The 22,449-nt window shown below is 41.8% G+C and overlaps 3 protein-coding genes across 4 annotated transcripts in view; all 3 read right to left on the bottom strand.

Moving 5' to 3' along the window:
* Positions 1-307: 307 nt before the first annotated feature.
* elovl5 (ELOVL fatty acid elongase 5) lies at positions 308-9,333 on the bottom strand. Of its 2 annotated transcripts, none has more exons than XM_028423853.1 (8): positions 9,103-9,333; positions 6,621-6,685; positions 6,169-6,356; positions 4,148-4,225; positions 2,570-2,741; positions 2,013-2,137; positions 1,684-1,818; positions 308-1,335 (listed from the first exon to the last, which is right to left on the bottom strand). In XM_028423853.1, exons 2-8 carry the CDS (start codon positions 6,676-6,678, stop codon positions 1,213-1,215), a joined length of 879 nt encoding a protein of 292 aa, XP_028279654.1. In that variant the 5' UTR covers positions 6,679-6,685; positions 9,103-9,333; the 3' UTR covers positions 308-1,212. The 2 variants fall into 2 exon arrangements, with proteins under 2 accessions (XP_028279654.1, XP_028279653.1); XM_028423852.1 differs by lacking the exon at positions 9,103-9,333 and adding an exon at positions 8,970-9,100.
* Positions 9,334-10,815: 1,482 nt separating this feature from the next.
* Positions 10,816-18,322, bottom strand: LOC114447519 (glutamate--cysteine ligase catalytic subunit-like). Its single transcript, XM_028423841.1, has 16 exons — positions 17,631-18,322; positions 16,860-16,972; positions 14,957-15,139; positions 14,697-14,810; positions 14,452-14,510; positions 14,200-14,336; positions 13,984-14,058; positions 13,587-13,703; positions 12,884-13,022; positions 12,679-12,791; positions 12,493-12,585; positions 12,308-12,412; positions 12,128-12,209; positions 11,940-12,049; positions 11,672-11,792; positions 10,816-11,581 (listed from the first exon to the last, which is right to left on the bottom strand). Exons 1-16 carry the CDS (start codon positions 17,778-17,780, stop codon positions 11,400-11,402), a joined length of 1,893 nt encoding a protein of 630 aa, XP_028279642.1. The 5' UTR covers positions 17,781-18,322; the 3' UTR covers positions 10,816-11,399.
* A 1,348-nt stretch (positions 18,323-19,670) lies between these two features.
* The window catches only part of klhl31 (kelch-like family member 31), a 42,975-nt gene continuing 40,196 nt past the window's right edge, over positions 19,671-22,449 (bottom strand). The window contains exons 5-6 of the mRNA XM_028423839.1: positions 20,970-21,401; positions 19,671-20,888 (exon numbers count right to left, since the gene is read on the bottom strand). Coding sequence (XP_028279640.1) covers positions 20,156-20,888; positions 20,970-21,401 — 1,165 coding nt within the window. The 3' untranslated portion in view covers positions 19,671-20,155. The remainder of the gene's footprint in view (positions 20,889-20,969; positions 21,402-22,449) is intronic.

Below are 22,449 nucleotides of genomic sequence, written 5' to 3'. Positions count from 1 at the left end.
GAGAAGCAGAGTTTCAGGCACAGGATTTGGACAGGAAGTCTGACACAGAGAAGTGAAGTGTTCGGGTTTATTCAGAAAATGGAAACATTTTTTTGTCTCTATGAACTTTTTTTCTGAATGAAAATCCCATGTTCACCTCTCTGTTAGTCAGAACTGGACCGACAATAACAGTCTATTTAGGAAATGATGCTGCATTACAGATAATCAGCTGGTCCAGAAGGCACCCTAATTTTATAAAAGACAAAAAAGCATGATAATATGATCATCTTCAGCATGGGGGGGGGGGGGGGGGGGGGGGGGGGGGGGGTTGTTCTATTTTCCTCTTATTTCCACATATTTAGTAATTTACGGCTCTGTCTAAGGAACACTGTATGGTGGTACGATGGCTTTTCTGACTGCTTCTACAGTGATTCAATCTGAATATAACACATTTTACTGCATAATTATATTCCTTTGATAAATCTGACTCCTTATATAATACGCAATTACACTGAAGACCTAATTGGTGTCACCTTATTAAATTATATTAATTGCATTAAAAGCTACAGAAGATATGACACAGAGTAGAAGGAGGCTGTAATATTGATGTAAAGCAGTTTAAATTGTGCTCATTAAACACAGCAATTGTCCTTTCACGCTGATGTCTTAACACTGTTATTAATCCTAGCATAATTATGCAGCACATTATGCTTTAGTTAGGCTTCGGTTACATGGCTAAATACTCCAATCAGGACACCCTGCTCTAAAATCATGGTTTAGGATTATGCAACTGCTGAGGGCAGGAGAGGAGTGATAAAGCGTACTCTGGCTACACATTACAGTGCGCAGTGTGTTTGTGTGTTTTTATTGTCCCTTAGGTTATCAAGTGTGATTTAAAACCTTCAGCTGCCAACACTGCAGCGTTCATCTTTGGACTTTCTGTGAGTAAAGCATCACTCAATGTTTGCTGGTAGACATGAATGAGATTTTTGTTTGTTTTGGATTAAACTCTAGAGGTCAAGGAGAGGCAATATTATACAGTGTCAACCATTCTACAATACTGTTCTGTTATCATGATTAATTCAATATAGTAATGTGTGCAAAAACATGGAGAGTCTCTGGATGTATGCGTCTATGGCTTATTTCATTTGAAGTGAGTGCTAGACTAATTGCTAGACTTAGCAGCATTAGCTAACATGCTACAGTGACAGTGAGGCGTCGCTCCCTCAAACGTCAATCCACCCTCAGTTTCTTGGGTGCTGCAGCCGATGGCGTCCCGTTTGCGTGTCCGTTCGTCGCTGCAGGGGCGCCGTTCTGATGCTCCTTGCTCAGGGAGCCCTTGTGCTTCTTGTAAGTCTGAAGAGAGACAGCGAGAGTAAGTCACCTCACAGAGTTTGTCCACCAGAGAGCGCTGTCCTGATCATCACAAAACCTGGGACACACAGTGCTCCTCACAAAAAAAACTTGCAAGTGGATTTTTACCTTTCTTTGAATAGTCCTTGAATGCATCACTTGATGTATGGTTTAGTCAGACATTTTAACTAAACCTAGACAACAACTGAATTATTGTATCTTAAATACAGATTTAACTGGAAATTTGGAGATATTCCTATGATATCATGGCACCAGAGAAGACCAGGATCATTTCATATGGTCCTTCCTCTTCTGTTAAATAAAAAACAAGAAGAAAGAAAAACAACGAACCTGTCTGTAGAAGTTTGCGAACAGCATGACGAGTGTGACCATGTAACTTATTTGGAAGCACAGCCATCCAATGGAAAAGCCGCACGGCCATATGGCCGCACACGAGGTCTGGAATATGGTTAAAAAGAACTGGATCTGTGGGGGAGAAACATGACACACATGCAGACGTATGCAGGAGTGAGAAGGTGACACAGAGGAGGTACATCAGGCAACATCAGCTCTGCAACATGACGTGAGTGTAAATGACTATACTTTTGTTGTAGTAGAAACGTATTTTTAGCTTTTGAATTTTTTTACTTGAGTGTTTTTGTGCATGTTTGTGAACTGACCAGCTGTAACTGAGTGATGTACTTCTTCCACCAGAGGTATGGCCGGATGGCTGGAATGGCTGAGAGGCCGTAGTAAGAATACATCACTACATGGACGAAGCTGTTTAGGGAGGCGCCGAAGTACGCTGAGGAGACACAGAGGAGGAGAGAGGAGGAGACAGACACGAGAGGTTACTCATCTACAGCCAGCTGGTGAACACAAAGTGACGACAGTGCAATGATCACACAGGGAGGAACTAACTTAATCTGTAAACTGCTGCAGGAATAACAGGTAAAAAATAAAATGTGTCTATGGATGATTTTAATGTTTGGCAAAAGCAAAGTTATTGATTTGAAGAAGACTCTCCGGGTAATAATAAAGCAGCAGCGTTCAGGTCAATCAGTGTCACTCTGTGTCCTTTATGGCTGTCTGTATGGCTATGGGTTTAGGCCTTCAGGCCTAATGCGTTTAACACAAGAGCACCTGAATTATTTATTCTGCCACAAGGTCCAAACAGTAAGTGTGGTTACTGGAAGCGTGTGAGTCACTGGAGGGTGAAGTTGTGTAAAACACTCACAATGGCCGCAGGGAATCCAGTTCATGACGAACCACCAGATGTTCAGCATGCTGGCGTGGTGGTAGATGTGGAGAAACGTGACCTGGTGATTGTTCTTTCGTAGAATGAAGAAAAAGGTGTCTGTGAACTCGATGAGCTTGGAGAAGTAGTACCACCACAGGGCGCTAGCGATCTAAGAGAAAGGAAACAGCACAATGCTTAACGGGGGAAAGTGAAAGACAACAGTAAAAATCAGAACAAATGTTCAGACTAATATCACAAACCAACACGTGGAGACACTATTTATCATGAGGTGATAAAGCTGACATCTCCCCCAAAGGCCCTTGAACGTCTGAGAGGAATCATAAAGCAGTTTAGCTATCTGTAACAGTGACACAATGATAAAACGTGTTTTCTCCTAACCACTGCAGGACTGCAGAGCCATGCACATTTCACAGCAGCCTTGTTTCCACCTCCACTGCAGAGCTCAGTAGGGACACAGCAGAGAGTCATCATGGTGACATGAGTCGGATTAAATTGACTCCTCTGTAGCTGATCTGCTGGGATTTACAGGTACTCGTGCTCAGAAATGAAAGAGATTTTCACATTGTTCTCGGTGCTGTTTGCTGCACTGCTGGATGTTTATGGGCGGAGTTTAATCTAATTCACCCAAAAATCACTGGGATGATCGCAGAGAACATCAAACCTTTCCTGCAGTGAAATGAACTTATGCAAGTGAATATCACGAGCAAATGGCAACGACAGCGGCCTTCTGCTAACATTATTGACCACTCAATAACACACACATGCAGTGTGGCTAAGTAAAAGCTTGCAGGCTGCAGCTTTGTGTATCTGAGTGGAAACTGTTGTTACTCCATCAGCTGCGTGATCCGGCTGACAGTAAGTCATAGTGGTGTTGTTTATCAGTTGAACATATACGTTTCCCTATAGCTAATTACCAAACATCAGGTTTTTTTTGTCAATAATTTAATAATCAGGAAAATTGCTTAAGGCCAGTGAGTGCACTGGAGGCAATGCGGGTAAAGTGCCTTGCCCAAGGACACACGGCAATGACTAGGGAGGAGTGGGGATCGAACGGGAAGCCACTGCTTGTTTGTGATGCAGTCAGACATAAATCTCCACCTGTTCTTTATTTAGAGATATTATCGACCCGATCTGTGGTGTGAAGGTTTTTAAAGTCTTACCCACTGCTTGCATGGCTGTTGTCTGCGTGTGGTAGCTTAGCATTAGCATTCCTTTATATTATTTTCACTACAGGAAAGGCTTAATGTTTTCCTTAATTAAGTGAAAAAAAACATGAATATATGAATCAGCTTTGGCAGTCAGCCTATAGGAGTTGAGCAACTGAGTAACTATTAACCCTTTACAAAAGGGTTAATAGTTACAAAAGAGTATCTGTGTAAAGTGTGTCGACAATAACAATCACAGTTTTACCAAGCAGCTGCTGTTCAGATAACACAGTTTGTACATTTGTAAGCCTTTATACTGTAATGTAAACAATAACAAAATAGGACAAACAGGAAATTGTGCACTTTGTGATGTCAATGATGAAATCAAAGGGATCAAAGGCAGACTGACCTTATTATCCGCTTCAGGTGCACTGTGGGTGTTCTGGCAGTAGAAGTTGTAGTCGCCATGCCACGCAGTAGTAACAAGCTGCAGACAAAAAACAATGTCTTTAAACATTCAGTCTAAATAAAAGTGTTTAAAAAAAGGTCAACATCTGTTGACACGGTGTGTTGGAAGCTGAAGTTTGACTTATATGTGTCAGAGAGTTCACCCTCTGATCTGTTGCTACATTACGTATAAGGCAGAGGTCTCACTCAGTGTGAAACAGGTCTGCTTACTGTCCCCGAGTTCAAAAGTAAACACAGAGAGACAGGCTGTGTTCAGAAGCGCCCCCTCTTCCTCTGTACTTCTCACTGTATGTATGCTTCTTTTCACAATGCATTGTGGGATACATAGTGTGCACTATATAGGGCTTAATGATAAGTAGGGGGTGATTTCTGTGCACGGAAGATGTCAGCCTTACTGCTTCTATCACATGTGTTTCTTAATCATGTCACTCGTTTCCAATTGTCTTTGAATGCCCCTTTAAGGTATAAATATTCAAATACGCATAGATGTCTCAGCTTAATGCTGATTCACTAAATCAATATAGATCCTCTGTCTTTGTCTGCAGCAGTAAAAAGCTTCACTCGGAAGTTAGCGCCAAAAAACTGCCAATGCTTGTACACAGCACCGGAATAAAGTCTTTTTATCGCGTGTGTGCACAGAAACCCATATAGATAGATAATGTGAATCACCGCTGTGACCCGGACAGCGAAACAGAAACGCCCTGTACTTTGAATCACATCAGGTGGTATTGATTTTGGACTGTCACCCCATGGCTGGGGTATTGTCAGAGTACAGGGTTTAATGAATCAAACACAGCCAACAGTCCACTGAAGCCCTTACGCAATGCGCACAGAAAAGAAGAAAGAAGCTTCTGCCAGCTGAACGGGGAGGAGGAGAGTATACGCACACTTTAGACTTTGCACGTGCACGGACACGGCAGTCGTCCCGGTGACCACAGTACACATGCCAACACAGATAAGTGACGTCTTGGCACATGTAACCAGCAGATCCGGGCTCTATATCTATTTCAGTTACTTAGTCAGATGTTTATGAAAAAGCAGTTTTCCACAAACAATAGTGGGCTGTGCTCATGTCTGCAGGAGCATACGAGGGATTTGATTGCTGAAACAATGAGCCTGTCAGCATCCAGCGGTGTCCCTCTCACTGTCTGTCAGGCAGCTTTCAGCCAGACAGGTCAGGAGCTACAGGCCCGGCCCTAATCAGAGTCAAGTGCTGGAGAAATGTCTTCAACAACTTTCTTGTGTGTTGAGTTAGGTGACAAGATTGACACTTAGAGAGAGAAAACAACTACAAAAAAGTCAGATGTTTTCCATGGAATACATGACTTAAGTTGTTTAAGATGGGCTGCTGGCTGTGTTTGGTGGCTGGGCTAGTTGTTTCCCTTGTTTGCAGGCTTTGTGCTACGCTAAGCTAATAGTCTGGTGGATTCTTGAGCATTCTATTTGAAGGAACAGTCTCTGTGATGACAGATTTTGGCTTTTGATCAGACTGATACCACTGACACAAAAGCTTCAGCAGCTGGTTAGCTTAGCATTAAGAGGTCAACACCATCAGAGGCAATATAATCCACCTACAGCCTCGATTGATTTAATCATCAGTAATTAAATGAAGAAAACGTGTTTAACACTTGGACGTTACGTAGTGCCTCATAGCTATGCATCTATCTATACAGCATAGAATTAGCACAGATTAGCACATGTTAATAGATTGCTCTCATGAGTATTTTGTACCCTTGAGAAAAGCCATGCTACCTCTGGTCTGTATGCTACTAGCTTCATCTGTAGCACTGTATTCAAAGATAAAACATGTGTGTATATGACATATTTACATTTCAGTATGCAGCTTGTCCTGGTTTAGGTCAGCTCCCACTTGTATCTTTTGCAGTCTGCCTGCAGTGTGACTTTGCAGTGATTGCTTTGGCCTATTTCAGCACATCTCTCAGTGCTGAGCAGTCTGTTTACCTCATAGAACATGTAGAAGGACAAGAGCGTGAGGCCCAGATTGTAGAGCACCAGGAGGCCTCTGCAGGAGTATGGCTGCCTGTTTTTCATGTACTTGGGCCCCATCCACACAATCAGAAGGTACACGACTGTAAGTGCAAAGGTTGGTGGGTAGTTGTCGAGCAGCAGCCATCCCCGCACCCGCTGATCTGGATCACAAAGATAAAAGAGGTGAGGAGGCTGGCCGATAAGGTGGCCTGACTGGTAACAGCCAGGCAAGTGAAAGGTAAAGGGGGCGCATACTGAGGAATTTTGCTCAACACTGCGAGAGGTGAGTAGAGTAGAGGGGAATCTACCGCGCAGAGTACAGCATGTAATGACTTGGGTCAAAGGTTTCAGATAATGTTTACCTTGAACGCTATCCACAGTATTCTGTTAACTGTACAGTGCAGCAAAGCATTGATTCATCTTACCCCTGGGGCCCAGCCATGACTCCAAGTAAGTGTTCAGTTTATGGTTAAAGGTCTCCATGTGTCACCTAAAAACAGAATGCAGAAGGATATCAAACTCACATCTGTTGGATATTTTACATTCACTAATTCTCGAGTTGACTGAGGTAAACACACACACACACACGTTTCAACCTATACAATAGTTTGTTTGTCTCCACCACCACCACCTCACATCCTATCATCTCTGCATCACGTCTTCTTTGCATCGGCAGATCAAACTCTCCACACATCAAGAAGCCAGCCCTCAGGTGTGTACATATACCCTCCACTCCCTGCAGTTCAAACTGCTCCGTGTTGAGCCTCTGGCCCTCAAGATTGTTGGCGGTAATGAAGATGTCAAAATGTGTAGAGTTTATTAGCCGTAATGTGCAGCAGGAATAATCATTGTGCGATCTTGTTCGGCCCAGGCAGCCCTGCTCTGCATTCACTTCATAAACCTTTGTGCCAAAGTTGTCATAATGTGAGGAAAGGTTGAAGTTATTTCAGCCCACTGATATAAAACAGACGGCCAAGACTCACAACTGCACTTTTTTTTTCCATCTAAATCAAATTCCAGAGTTCTGAATGAATTAGCCACCTGGTCATATCAGGAAAACTCTCAAAAGAAACAAAACGTCTGCCTTCATATCAAGCTCTGAGAGGATCATTCACACTTCTCAGCAGAAATCTGCACAAATTCCAGCTTGTGATTTTCTTAGTCTCAACCTGATAACTCTCAGGAACACTCCCTTTCTTCATTATCACTGGTATTTGCACAGCCCTGCAGGCGTTTCTATTTTTCCCCTAACTGTATCACCTCAGAAATGTGTGTCCAGGCTTTATGCTTTCAATATTGCACAGTTACATCACAGCCTGCTGCACTACCGGACTATCTCACCTACAGCTGGGGGAGATAGTCCAGCTTCAGTGCATGCTGCCATGTATACTGTGAGCTTCTGATGAATTAACCTGATTTAGACGGTGGTCGCTCAGATTTTTTTTTTCAGTGACATACCTGAGGGGTTAACAGAACAACCTTGTGCTATAGAGACAGAAATGTGAGCGGATCTATCAAATTTAACTAAAGCATGTTAATTCAATCTGCATGCGGCTTCTGTATACAGTCATATGATATTGATATATGAGTAACAGCACCGAGGGGGCACACTGTCGGCTTTGTTTGCATGCATTCCTTATATTTCTTTTAAATCCATGTCCAAGTGTGAGTACAAATGAAGTTGAACTCCATATTATTAATAACGCTTGCATGCATGCATCTATAATATAATAATCACTGATCTGCAGGAAGTAAATAGGGCTTATTCTGATCAACCCTGGTCCAGTTAATATCCCAGCTCTGATTATAAAGAGATGCATTAGGCTGCACCAAAACATGATAATCTGCAGGGCTTTAATCAGAGCATGATGAGCCACCGCAGGAGAGCCTGCATGCTGCAGCCCTGCAGAAAGCATCCAAACAAACAGTCTCAAAAAGTAAATACACACCTGAAGTTTGGTTAGAAATACACAGCGGTGTCATCACTGAAGCAGCGGATATATATAGGATTTATACAAACTGTGAACGTTAGGGTTGCGTCATATGTCTGCAAAGGTGCAGATTGACCGGCAGTCACCTTATTACTTATACATTTTTATAAATTAAACTGAGTTTAGATGTGAAAATTGTAATTCTGGTCCCTACTGTAAATAAAAAAATTACACCTATGACCACATTTTAGCTCTAAACATATATATAATGTCATTTCTTAATAATAAAGTAATGTTTTTACAGTTTAATGTCTCAGCACTGCACTGGAACTGCATGCAAACCCATTTTCTTCTTCATGTCTGTAGCCTACAAACACTGAAAAGTTTTGCCAACACACAAGTGAGTCCCAGCAGATGTAAACAGAGCAGCAGCATCCACACAGTTAACACGCTGCAGAGCTCTCCAAGCTGCTTCATGATATAAATTCATGGAAAAAGACAAAAAGAGTCTGCGCCCTGGTGCTGATCGGTGCCACACTATTGTATAATAGTTGCTCTGCATTAGGGTCACACGTGTAATCGAAACTGCACTTTACGCTTTTAAATGAAGGGATGCGCGCAGATGACGCCGGTTGTCATGGCATCATTAATAATCCACTTCCATAAAGGAAACTTCCAGACAGGGCTACATGGAGACTTTAACATAACACAACTTATCGCATCCTGTCTATCGCGTGCTGCCTGCAGGAGCAGCAGCATGGAGGTCACCGCTTCAGCATCACCCGAACTACCCGCCTGCAGACGCCATGCGCGCTGCAACACGCCGATGATACAAAGCCTTACCATAAAGCCAGGCGTCCGTCCGCGCGGTGGAAACTGAAGGAAGGTGAAGAGATGCAGCTGTGTGTGTGTAAGAGAGAGAGAGAGAGAGTGTGAGTGTGTGTGTGTGTGTGTGTGTGTGTCGCGGACTGCCTACCTTCTTTCTGAGGCGGGGTGAGAGAAGCGGCTGTGTAACCTTGGCTGGCTGGCTGGCCGGTCTGAGCACAATGTGCAGCCTTGTCGCTCAGTGGAAAAGAGTGGGAGGAACAGGCAGAGCGGCCCGTTGCCCCGCAGGAGGTTTACAGCCATGAGGTGACCTGGTGTGTTACAACCACACGACACACACTCAGAGATGACATCAAGACCGCGCGTCCTCCTGAACTTGCAGATAAACTGTGGCTCCTGACACGAGGCGTGCGTGTGAAGACAGGATGAGGAGCAGAGAGTCATTGATTAACTTTACTGTATATTTTATACAGTCTGACTGTACAAAGAAGAAGCTTAAATTGTTGCACATAGTTATGATTCTTAAAAAATAATAGAGGCACTTTGTCGTGTCATTTTGTGTCATTGTGTGCATGCTGAAACTTCCCAGAGGATGAACCACCACCTTTATAGCACCACCTACTGGTCAAATTTGCAATCTGCTGGCATGCTAAACTAAGATTATAGTAACTGCTGAAGATTAGCAGATAATTATTGTATGCATGTTAATTTGATGTTTAACTCAAAGTTTTATACATAGCTAATTGAGCCCACTAGAAGTATTTTTAATGGAAACTAGTAAGTCATATTTATTGCAGCAGTCCTGCCTCATTCCTTGTTTTTTTTATAGTGGCCAGTCAGGTAAAAAATATATCATTTCCTACACACACGATTATTAATGTGAATGTTATGTGTTAAATATGTTGATTATTGCAGCTTTAAGTATCTACCACTCATGTGTCAAGTTCAATGAGACACAATCAGTGCCAACTCATAACGTAGCTGCAGTACCAGTGGTGGCCACTAGAGACTGTCTTATTAGAAGCAGCATTCACTTGTCCTCATAGTGGTCTGTTGTGATATATCTGCTAATTAACATGTTCATCAGTGCTTTTGACTGATCACTGTTCAACCATTAATGAGATTAAGTACACACACCGCAGGCTCTTCTCTGGTCTGACCTTACATTTTACTCATGTCAGCTCCACATACCCCTCTCTGTCATTTTCTCTTTGATGAAGTCTAACCACTTATTTTTTGTCATTTTTTTTAGTTTAATAAGAACCATCCATTTGTCTGTGCTGCCACTTCTTTTGTAGCAAAAGGCAGGCCTGCAGCAGACATAATCATTATCCTTACCCAAAAGGTCACACTGAGGTAATGCTCTCATCTGTCACTGCAGCTCAGTGTGAAGCTGTGGGTCAATACCACCATCTTGTGGGTGGACATGTGTGAGTGTTACTGTTAAACACAAAAGAAGCCTGTTGAAATGCAACAGAATATATTTGTATTTTTGTACTGCTGAAGTTTTTTTTGACCCGAAAATATATATTTTTTTTTGCATTTCAGTCCACAAGCCCACAGTGATGATGGCTGCCATGCACAAATATGGATTTGAGCTCTTCCAACACCCAACCTGTTCACCTCATTTGGTTCCTAAGACTACTGCTTCTTTCCTAAGATGAAGGAGCTTAGTGGTCACCACAGCGAGGATGTCACTGTTCATGTGGAAAATGTGGAAAACATTTAAAATAAATCTCTTTACTGTTTAAAAACCAGCTTCTTCAAGCAGTTTGTTGTGAAATTCTGACTCTGGAGCTCTTCTGCAGAGCTAAGAGACTAAATGAAGATTCTTTTGTGACAAACTAACCAGATAAAAACGGTCTTACTGTTGTAGAGATTTATTTTGAAATAGCATCACATTGCAAACAATGGTTCACCATTTCCTCTTGAATGCAACACTGATTTCAAGGTCCCACTACAAGGTCAGAAGAGCAAACGTTTTTTTTTTTTTTTTAAATGCAAAAAAATAAAAATAAAAGAAACAAAAAAGAATCCAAACCGAAACGTGTAGAAGAGCTTACATCCAGAAAAGACAATGTTAATGTTTGAAAGAGCAGAAGTACAGTATTTACAGAACACATGATTAAAAGCAGACTACTGTACAACCCTTTGCTACATTTACATTCTCACACAGATATGCTTAATTTCCACACAAAAATAAATACACATCTGCTTTTCTATTACACAACTCTTTGCATGTCTTAATCCTATTAAAATAACTTTGTAATCATAAAAATCTGATACAGCATATATACACATATTGGATGCAGGTGTGTTTGTTTGCAACACACACATGCTGCTTTGCATTCTCTTATAATTGGACCTCTTTCGTTGCGAGCCATACATTTGGTCTCTCTTTACATGCATGTTTATCGGCGATAATGATGCACATTCTACAAGCGTTTCTCACTTGAATCTGTTGATCGGGTTTCCAATTAGCTCAGGGCACTGCTCTTCACCTTTAGCAATGCTGTCACATTTCTTCAGCAGGTCGTAATTGATCTTGTCGGTAATGACGCTGTCCTGCTTGTACTGCGGGTGCTTGGCCACAAACTCCCTCATCCATTTGGCCATGGTCATCAGCTCACCTGTTCCCAGAGCAGCAAGAGAAGGACGTGGTGTTTAAAAAAAGAAGGAAACTGTGCATTTGGCTGTTCAGGATGTTTTGTTACATTTACCTGAAGCACGTTTCTTGATGAGTTTCAGATAATTTAAGATGGTGCACCTGGTGTCCACATCCACTTCCATGTTCTCCAGATAGCAGTTAAGGATTGGGATGAGCCCTTGAAACACTCCCTCCTGGTGATTAAAAAAAATGTAAGAATAGATGTTAAATGGCTAACAACAACATGACAACGTATTCCTAGAAAGAGCTACAAGCTCCAGCTGAACCTCTGACTGCAGCAGACAGCAGAACAAAGATGCAGCTACTCCTAAATGTCTAACCTTTCCATTGATGATTGTGTCAATGCTCATCAGTGTGTACTCCTCATTAGTGCCTTCAGTCTCCAAGCCGTTTTGAGCAGAAGCAGTGCCATCGAGTACCGGGTTGCAGCCTGTTGGTGGACAAAACAAAGGTCTTAAAGCATTCACCCTAAGCTTCCACTTCAAGATGGTATTTCTGTTTTACTTGCCTTTAAAGATGTCCTTTCGGAAGTAAAACATGCCCTCCTGGACAGCATTTCTCTTCTGTGCCACCTTCATGTTTTCATCAACCTAATAAAAAGACATTTTTAAGGACATTTTTTTTTTTAATCTACTTGAAACATCTGCTCCGTCTTTGTGCTTCTATAACAGTCTGGCTCTGTTCTCACCTTCGACAATGGGATTAGGAAGTCCAGCTTGTAGGACAGGATCACTCTGGTGAGCAGGACAACAAAGACCACGTATGCAGCGTTTTCAAAGTCAGTTAGCTGCACCTGAAAAGCAAAAACACAACGTTAACTCGCTAAACAAACATCAGTGAACATAAAACCTAGACTAGATGTTTTATTCGTACCTCCATGGGGCGGAACTCCACCCTCCAGCCGATGTCAGAGTTTGGAGGAGGAGGTTTAAACCTCATTGTCTGCCAGTTGGTTGACTGGAGGTTCTGCAAGTTGTTAGAATGCAAAGTTAAATTCGCTGAGGTCACACCTGTATTGTCTTTATTCTACTATGCATGAATTCATGAAGTAATCCTGACCTCAAAGTGATCAGAGTCGTTTTCGTCATCAATATGTATTTTTTCCTCGAAGACAGAGAGCGGGTCTCGGATGAACAAGTGCGCTATGTGCTGGGCCAGAAGCTTGTCGATTCCTGTCAATAAAGAATATCATCTTATTACTACAGAGTGTCTATAGATGTGTTTTCACTTGAAAGTAGCATGTTTGTGTGTCAGGTATCAGTACCTGCAGCGAGCAGCTGCTTGTAGATATCCTCATCTATCGTCAAATCAATGTCATTGTACTTCTCACCACAGCTAGACAGGTAGCTGTCGATCGAGTCATATCTTGACTTGAAGATCCTGTATTTGTTGTTTTTCAGTGGCTGCAGAGAAACAGGTTTTATACATTATACTCAAAACACACACTTCAATCATGTTTGGCACATAGTTATCTAAAAACTGTACAGTATATATTTAAATATATATATTAATATTGTACCCAGTATTACAGCTGCAGTGTAAAGCGCTAAAAATGACAGACTGAAATACTCTTTAACACCTTTCTGTTCATCTGGCATCCTCAGACACATGAGATGCTGCAGCTGATTCACTCACTGTAGCAGCCTTGATCTGGACCCAGTACAGCTACATATATAAATGGTTTATGGGTAAGCTTAGCTAGCCATGATACATGGTATATTATTTCCTCATTCACTCAGTCCTCACAATAAGGCGTTTCATTATGTGGAGTTTTAAAATGACAAAACAAGTACAATGTTCTTTTTTTGGATAGTAGAAGGTGAACTCAATTTCATCCTAATGAAACCAAGCACCACATCACATTTATTTCTGAAGAGTCCAAGTGTCCAAGTATAACAATCAGGTGTATTTTAGGGCAACCAAAAGCTTCATCACATCCTGAAAGTCTCCCAACATCTCATGCTCACCTTCAGCCCTCGTTCTTCCTGTGTCCTGTCATCCACAGAGGCGGAGATAACACCCCAGCGGCAATCAATATCCGATACGTAGCCTCTGTAGAAGGGCGAGGCTGCACTCAGTGCCATCTGCAAAGAGCGAAAACTAGCATTTTAGTGTGTTTGATGAAAACATATGTGCAACAAACAAATAACCATAAAGTATGTTCCCACTACCATAAAATGATTAAATCACATTCAGATTCCTATATATATGGAAAGCACAAATGCATGATAAATAGATCTGAAACCACATAACAGTAATTATATTAATTATGTTAATGTGGACAAGTTACATATAAGTCCTGTTTCGGTCAGTTAAAACTCCCGATATAGGACAAGATAGCAAATGTTTTATTTTTCTACTCACCACGATGGGGCAGAATGTTGCTAGTTGGTCATAAAGATATCTTGCCTCATCAATGCTGCAAGCCTGGAATGTTACCTACAAAAGCATCATAAAAGAGTCTGAAGTACATTTATAGATCACTCATTAGGAATGTGGAGTTGGAGTCACAATAAACAATCCCAGTTACATCCTCTCATTTATACCGGTTATAGAGAACAACAAACTGAGATGCGGTACCTGCAGACAGCAGTTGCCCATGCCGAAGCCCATAGCATCCATGTAGATATGGTCGGGCAGAACCGCCCTCGCTGCTTCGCCATCGTCCTCAGGAAACTCCTCCACAAATGGAGATGGAGTGCACTTATCTTTGAAGACTGAAGCAGAGAAAAGAAGATGGTCATAATAGTTTATATAATTGCGTGGCAATGAAATCTTTAAATGGTTTGTGTACTTAAGTAGTGTGCACAACTGTTATATTATCAAACTTACTTGGCACATTGATTACGACTTTCTCTCCTCTTCTGTGTCGTATATTTCTGGTAAGAGTGCTGAAAAACAAACATGAACAGACGCACACGTCCACAAAGCACAGACTTGATTAGAGGAAAACATTCATACAGTCAGAGGAACATGCAAACATGCCTGAGGCAGGATTCTGTCTGTGGTAACAACTGAAAATCATGTGAACTTTTTCCTGATGCAAAACATCAGGATGTTTTAATCATGATGCCTACCTGAATCTTGGGTGTCTGTTGATGGCTTCATCTGGAAAAAACAGTGACTTTGACACTCCTTTTTCAACAGGAGTCGGCCGACACTCTGGTTTGGTGAAACCTGGGCAACCTAACCTAAAGAATGTATAAAAAATAAACCAAAAATATTATGAATCAGGTTATAAAAACTGCAAGTGTGGTTAAAAAAAGAGAAAATTGCTAAGACTCCATTAAGAACCATTAAAGACATTTAAAGATTTCACTGATTAGAAGCAAAGTACCTTGGAAACGAGGTGATGGTGCACAGAGTTTCATTCTGGTTCAGGACAGACGATGCCTCTCGTCGTCTCTTCCTCATGTTTCCCTCCACCGTGTTGAACTCCGACATGGTCCCACCGTACGGCTGCCCTGGAGTCCCCTCAATCATGTAGCTGCTATACTCTGGTCTCCAGAGAGTGGGGTGACTGCAAAAAAATATTATTGTAAACTTTATACTAGGTCAGCAACAACAAAGGCCCTGGTCTCATTATCGTGATGACCTTTTTGATTGAACAAACCGGCTGCAGTCTCTTTATCATATATCAGCCATAATCCTGGCAGGGCCAACCAACGCAACGTATTTGTGTGATAGAGCGTGCTCTTTGGTGTGTGCAACAGAGGGGCAGTAATGAGGAATGCATCGGCTCTACTATTCTCACTGCCACTGGTATTTCCCCTGGGTCAAGTTGGCTACACAGATTTAGACCGACGTCATTGGCAGCGAGCAAGCATAACAGTCATGAGCCTCTACAAACACATTTACAGCGCCTGCAGAGAATTTGTTCTCTTTACAGAAATGTTACTGCAGTTCATGACGGCATTCTCAACCTGTGGTGACCTTTTGTAGAATCTTTTCCTAAAGAAAATGTGGATTTCTAAGTTCACTCTCTTCATTACAGATTTCACAAAAAAAAATCAAGCTTAAACTTTTTTAAAAATATGTTATCCTCTTGGAGGTGCAACTATAAACTATGAACTATTAGGCACGTAAAGTTTGAAATCATCATTGTTCAAGCAGAAAGACTAAAGTCTGGAACCTGAGGGGCTATTGGATCATGAGCTATGTTGTCATTGTTATTGCATATTATAGTGACTGTTGACCAATAAAATGAGCAGCTCTGTAACCTCTGTAGCCCCTCTCAGTTACCCTTTACAAGACAGGACTGCAAAGACTGCAAAAGAGGCATCACCGTGCGATGTGTAGGACAGGGCCAAAAGCAGATTTGCCTCTCTAGACCTGACTCAGAGCTTTGGTTGTACAATCACAAAAAGATCGTACAGCTACATGTTCTTAAAACATGCTAGTAGCCTTTAAAACTACCATCTAAAAACTAAGATTTTAAATTGCTTTTTGACAAAGGAGGACCTACTGGTGCCTTTCTTGTGTGTGGTTCTTAAATCTATTAACCCTATTCCTATTAGTACAGAAATCCAGCATTTTCTGTGAACGTGTGTGAAGTTAAGAGAAATATTTGACAGTCGACACTATGGTGGCCTGAAGGCAAATTCAGTATGGAAAACATCATAAGAAAGGAGTGTTCTGCCTGCCTCTGCTTGTGACTCCTAAAGTGTATAAATGACTTCATTTTAGAGTTATTTAACTAAACTATAATAAACTATAATAGCTATAATAATAGTTGTGTTGGTTAATGGTAACCTATGTCACCAAATGTTTGGCAAAAAAAGACAAAGAAATGCAGAAAAATCACATGATCCCGTTTCTGAGGGTTTACTTGACTGAGCAGCAACAACAGGCAACTGTAGCTGTAACTGTTCATGTTTACATTTACACAGCTGTGTGGGTGTTAGTGGTTTTTGTGATTATAAAGCAAACACAAATCAAAGCGCACACCTGTCTTTAAGATATATTAAACCAGTGTTTATTTCAATCACTCTGCTGGATGCGATCCAAGACAGACAAATAGCAGCACTATCATTTATCAAGATTCCTGTGGAGTCTGATTTATGTGCGCCTCTAACAAAAAAACTTAAACCTAGAGAAAGGGATCAATGACAAAGCCATAAGCCAAGTCAAACTGTCAGTAATACAATCGGGCCTTCAGTCATTAAACCCATGAGGTATAATATATATATTTTAATATCTGTGCCATATTCACAGACATGTGGGGGTTAATAATTACTCACTTGGGGTTTGTGTTTTCACCCTGCTCTTGGAGAGTTTCCAACACATCTCCACCATTCAGGACGAGTCGAACCTTCTCTTCCTTGTCGTCCAGTTCCACCAGCATGTACTCAACCTGAAAGCAAACAGCACATCATCAACCCATGTTCAAAAGTATGCTAGACTAGCAGCACAAAGCAGAGGTTTTTTAAGATCAGACCGGGACACCATCACATCACTTCCAATTCATCAGTCATGTTTCCTTGACTTTGACTCTGCTACCCTGTAATCCCCTGTCTGAAAGGGGGATTAAATCTATAACAACAGCATTCCACATGGTTTGAAATCAAAACACTTTGTTCGAGCTGTAGCACAGTGAAGTTTTGAGGAGGTAAAATAACTAGAAATCCAACATGGATGAAAGAATTAATAAATAATGATGTTACTGTTTACTCAACAAGGAGTGTGGTAGCGGTACTGACTGCATTATATGCAGTGGTAACTAGGAAGCAGAATGTTAATACATAAAGTAAAACTACTAGAAAAGGACTGATTATTACTGTCACGTGTAAATACATTATTAGGAAGTATTGTATTAAGGAAGAAGCAGAAGCAGCTAATGTACACTGCATTAAAAGTGAAATGTTTGTGTTCAGCAGCCAGGGTACAATCAATATATTAGCTTCCTGTGTCAATAAAGGACCACTATTGCATCACACACCCCTATTCATGACTGACAGGTCCAGTGCATTAACACACAGCATTTTAAAGCAGCTATAATGTCACTTTCTTACCTCATCGCCCCACTTCAACACATCTTTCTGTCGGTCCTTCACCTTGTTGTAGATGTTGACAAACTGAATGATGCCATGCTTCCTGATGTAGTCAGCATACTTCTTGGTTTCTTCCCAGTTCAGCGGAGACCCCAGTGACAGCAGACCCATCGCACAGACAGGCTGGAGGTGTGGTTTTTACGGATAGTACGGATACGGATAGTGTCTTACTGGCTGCTTATACTGAATTCGCACGCCGAGAGTTAGCTAGCTAGCTACTTTGGCCAACTCGCAGGGAGCTAACATGAAGTCTCGACCCAAAACCAGCAGCTGCGGCGGAGAGTCTGGCTTCTCTGGGGCTGCTGTCAGAGAGTTCACGGGCTGAACGCAGAGTCTCTTGGTGCTGTTAGGCGGCGTGCCCTGTCAGTAACCTTAGCTGGGCATTCAAGAGAAGCAGGCCCCTGCTCATCACCTGCTAATGACTGGTTAGCTCAGCAAACCACAAGCGTGAAAGGATAAACGCGGTTCTTCACTAAAAAAAAAACCAAAACGAACGAGTTTATCAGTGCGTGCAAACCTCTGCTCGGTGAAGAACCACAGAGAGAACCGATTAATGTGCAGCTCTGTGAGGGTGTGACAGGTGAACCGGTTCCTAAACAATGTTGTTGCCAAACGAGTCTGCTCCTCCACAGAGTTTGTCTGTGTTGAACATATGAACGTCCGCCTGGCTTTATGCACGTGATGTCTCCAGGCGGAGCGTAATGACGTCACTATGACTCGGCATTCTTCGCCGTTCTGTTCCTCCCACCTACCTGTCTGTCACACGCTGGCTGCGGTGCTGCATTCAGGCGTTCCTGAAAAATGGGAAATCACCCTCCACGATTCTTTTTTATTGTTTTCACTGCCTGTAATGTACTTTTTACATCAACATTTAATTATACAATATATATATAGCAGCTATATATATATATATATATATATATATATGACATGCTAGAGCCTTTCTTAAGTCCTCCAACCACTTATTTCAAACCAGCCTTCTGGTCATTTACTATGGTATTTATCAGAGAAACATTTGACTAACATTAACCAAAGGATATTTAATGTCTCTATTGCTATAATCAGAACAATTGTTTAGTAATTCTATGTCAGTTGTAAACCATTTAATCAATAATTGTTTCAGCGGTCCATTTTTCTAGGTCAGAGACTTTGTGTTGTGTCCATTTGTTTAATTTAATTGATTTCTAATAATGAGTCATGACTAATGTTAGAAAGGAACCACCTCCCCATGAGTAAGTGAATGCACCATTATGCAATATGAAGAGATATATTATCGTAATAATGACACAGCACTTTAGTTAGAGGGTGTAACTGTTGCCTTGCAAATACTCACTATACATGTGTGGGTGAATAAAGCTGTTGTATGAACTGCACTCAAATCCAAATAAAGGTGTGTTTTGTACTGCAATAACTGCCTTGCAGAACATCTCCAGGCATGTTTCACTTTGAATAATGATTTGAATGTGGTATATTTGTTTCTTTTTTTAGTGTCAATGCAAATCTGCTAAAAATAAACCCCTATTTATCTGTTCTGAATCTTTTTTTGATAATTTCCCCAAAGAATAAAAAAAAGAGCAAAACAATCTCCTGTGCATGCTCTTAAAAACAATCAGAATGAATTTAAATACATCTTGTTGGGTAACAACAACAAAAACATAAAAGGTACACCGAAAAAATACCCCAGCTTAGAGCTGTTTACACTTCATCTCTTTAATTTAAATACAAACAAAAAATGGAAAGACATGAGCAGTCAGGGAATTCACATGTGCTGACTTCCGGAAAAGCTCAGGTGCTGAACATCATCTGTTACTTCTATTTTTATTTTTATTTTTTACAAAATAAGTTATTACTGTCACATCTTAACTCATTCAGACCTCATCATTCTGACATCTCCCTAACAGAATCTCTTCAGTGTTTGACAATCACCCCCACACACACACAGGACTACTGAATGCTGTACATGAGAGGCATGTAGAGAAACAGCAGCCTGACTGTGTATTCAAACACTAATCACATGCACCTACTCCTGGTAGGTCAATGTCAACACTTATTCCAGCTCCAGCTTTATTATTCTGTTCAAGTATATGAGATATCACAGTAGCTGTTGTCACCACAGACACGACTGTTACATAAATCCAGTGTTATTATGTCCATGGTGGAACGACTGCAGACAGGTGAATTTCAACATAATTTTTTTCTCTTTTTTCTTTTACTTTTTTATTTGAGTTTTAAGTTGAAACTCAGAAGACTTGGCCCCAGAAGGAAAACTGATCATATTTTTGTTATTTTCTATTATTGTTAAACTTAATGATGCCAAATATACCAAAAATCTAATTCAGAACTTTCATTGGTATTAAAAAAAATACCTTGTAAGAACATACTATAAATGTATAATCTTACATTTTGTATATCTAAGCCCTTTAGTGACCAAGATTATGCAACCAACAGACCTTTTGGACATGTAAACTATGTCACTGTCTAAATCCTTATATACTGACTGGTGCAGATGCAACTGAGCTGGCTCTGGACTCTCGTGTTTTCCGTGTGGGTATGGCGACGACACAGCATGAAATCCCAACTGTAGCTTCTGGCAATTCGTCATCCTGAGTCCATTCATTGAGATCTGGGTTGTAAACCTGAATGCATTTCTTGTACTTCTTCTCACCCTCGTTCCAGCCTCCGAGTAGATAGACCTTGTTGTTCAAAATGGAAATACCAGCTGTGCTCACCCCCGTGTGGAGAGGTGCGCAGTAGCTCCACTGCCCGTTGTGAGGGTTGTAAGATTCAACAGCGAGGACATCCACCCTCTCCCCGCGACCTCCCAGCTGGCTACCACCGATCACATAAGACCGGTCACCCACAGTGGCGGCACAGTGCCAACCACGAGGTGTGCTGAGGCTGGTCTTATCCTGCCAGGTGTCAGTTGAGGGGTCGTACGAGCACACAGCCCTGGAGTAGGCATTGTTGATGTAACCTCCAGATACCAGGATCTTGCCATCGATGACGGAGCTGGCATGACAGCAGCGGGGTACCTCCATGGGAGCTTTCATCTGCCACTGGTTGGAAGAGGGCACATAGCATTCCACAGAAGCCTGAACACCATCAGCATTTCGCCCTCCAATGGCAAACAAGAGGCCGTTGAAGATGTTGATGCTGAAGTGGGTGCGCCTTTGGATCATGTTGTTCAAGTGAATCCATGTGTTGAGGCGGGGGTCATAACTAAAGAAGGGATTCACAGTTATTTTCCAATTCTACAATAATTTACATGCATATGGTGAAATCAAATCACTTAGCTCTTACCTGCAGAAGTTGCTCACAGCATGTTTAGCCTGGTTCCTGGCATCATTCTGGTCTTCTCCACCTGTCACATACAGAAAGCCATCCAAGACTGCCACACACTGATTGAAGCTCTTTGCTGGCATTTCTGTCAGCTTGTTCCACACGTTATCTTCATCTCTGTAGAGAACATCTTTGCTGAGAGATTTCTCTGTCAGGGCGGGACGTCCACCGATTGTGAGGATCACCTTCTGGCCACCACGCACCCTTGTCCTGCGTGACTGGAGGATGTTCTGTTGATATGGCAGCAAATGGTAGTTCATAGCATCCACCAGGAGGCGGTGGCACTCGGGGTCTTGCATCATCCTCGGGACACTCTGGATGTGGTTCACCAGGTCATGGGCAGAAATGGTGCCGAAGCGGATGTGAGTGAGCAGATCTGATGCATACTTCAACCTCTTCTCGTCAAAGTCCAGCCATTTCATTGCAATCTGGAAGGCAGCTGCAAGGAATCGTCTGAGAGAAATTCACAGATCTGCTTATAGGTGAGCTTGAGGAACTGCTCCATCTCAGAAAACTCAATGAAGTTCTCCCTCATGAACTTCTGAGATGCCTCCTTGGTTTCTTTGAGGTTGTAGGCATCAGCAATATTGGCCACATACATGCAATTCTCCACACTGAGCTCCTGCATGAGGAAATCACTGCACATCTTCACCAAAGTGCCAATCTGCAGCAACATGGCTGCAGCAATAGTGCTGCCGATGCTGTAGAGTGACAGGGTGAGCTTTCCTGAGTATGCATATGTGATGGCAGTAGCCAGGCCAACCGGTGAGAGGTCGTTCAGAATCAGAATCAGAATCAGAAATACTTTATTGATCCCAGGGGGAAATTGCTTTCATTCCAGGTGCTCCATGTATACTCAAAAAAGACAGGTTAGAAATCTAAATAAGGTAAAGTAGTAAGCGTAAAATAAAAATGAAACCTAATAAATTCTAAACATTAATAAACATTCCAGTCAAATCCTGGCAAGTGAAGACTGAAGTCATATATAAAACTTGTACTGTGTGCAGTAAAATCTCATCTAAATAAATCCAATATGGATATGATTACAAGACAGTGTGTTAGATCTGATCTCAGAGGGAGGAGTTGTACAGTTTGATGGCCACGGGAAGGAAGGACCTCCTGTGGCGCTCAGTGGTGCATTTAGGAGGGATCAGTCTGGCATTGAAAGTACTCCTGCACCTCAGCAGCACGTGGTGTAGAGCAGCGGTCCCCAACCTTTTTTGCACCACGGACCGGTATCATGTAAAACAACACTTTCACGGACTGGCACAGAAAAAAAATAAAATAAAAACAAAGTGCATAAACAGACAACTTACTCCTATGCTTAATTAGTGGGAGCCTTTGAGCTTTCTCAGCAATGAGGCAGTCCCATCTGAGGATAATGGGAGACAATCACACCTGAAGTGTGTTTCTTATGTCCAGTCCACTCTGTAATTTTGTT

This window comes from Parambassis ranga, chromosome 15, assembly GCF_900634625.1.
Source record: "Parambassis ranga chromosome 15, fParRan2.1, whole genome shotgun sequence".
Taxonomy (NCBI): Eukaryota; Metazoa; Chordata; class Actinopteri; family Ambassidae; genus Parambassis; species Parambassis ranga.
The sequence above is the reverse complement of the archived record's forward strand: the minus strand, read 5'-3'. Positions and strand labels throughout refer to the sequence as shown.

Coding starts and splice junctions, on each gene's coding strand:
- elovl5 (XM_028423853.1), bottom strand. CDS start 6,678: ATGGAGACCTTTAACCATAAACTGAACACTTACTTGGAGTCATGGCTG. Junction 2,138..2,569: donor CTGGATTCCCTGCGGCCATT/GTGAGTGTTTTA, acceptor GTGTCTCCTCAG/CGTACTTCGGCGCCTCCCTA. Junction 1,819..2,012: donor ACATCACTCAGTTACAGCTG/GTCAGTTCACAA, acceptor TCTCCCCCACAG/ATCCAGTTCTTTTTAACCAT.
- LOC114447519 (XM_028423841.1), bottom strand. CDS start 17,780: ATGGGTCTGCTGTCACTGGGGTCTCCGCTGAACTGGGAAGAAACCAAG. Junction 12,413..12,492: donor TGGAGTTCCGCCCCATGGAG/GTACGAATAAAA, acceptor TTTGCTTTTCAG/GTGCAGCTAACTGACTTTGA. Junction 11,582..11,671: donor CATCAAGAAACGTGCTTCAG/GTAAATGTAACA, acceptor CTCTGGGAACAG/GTGAGCTGATGACCATGGCC.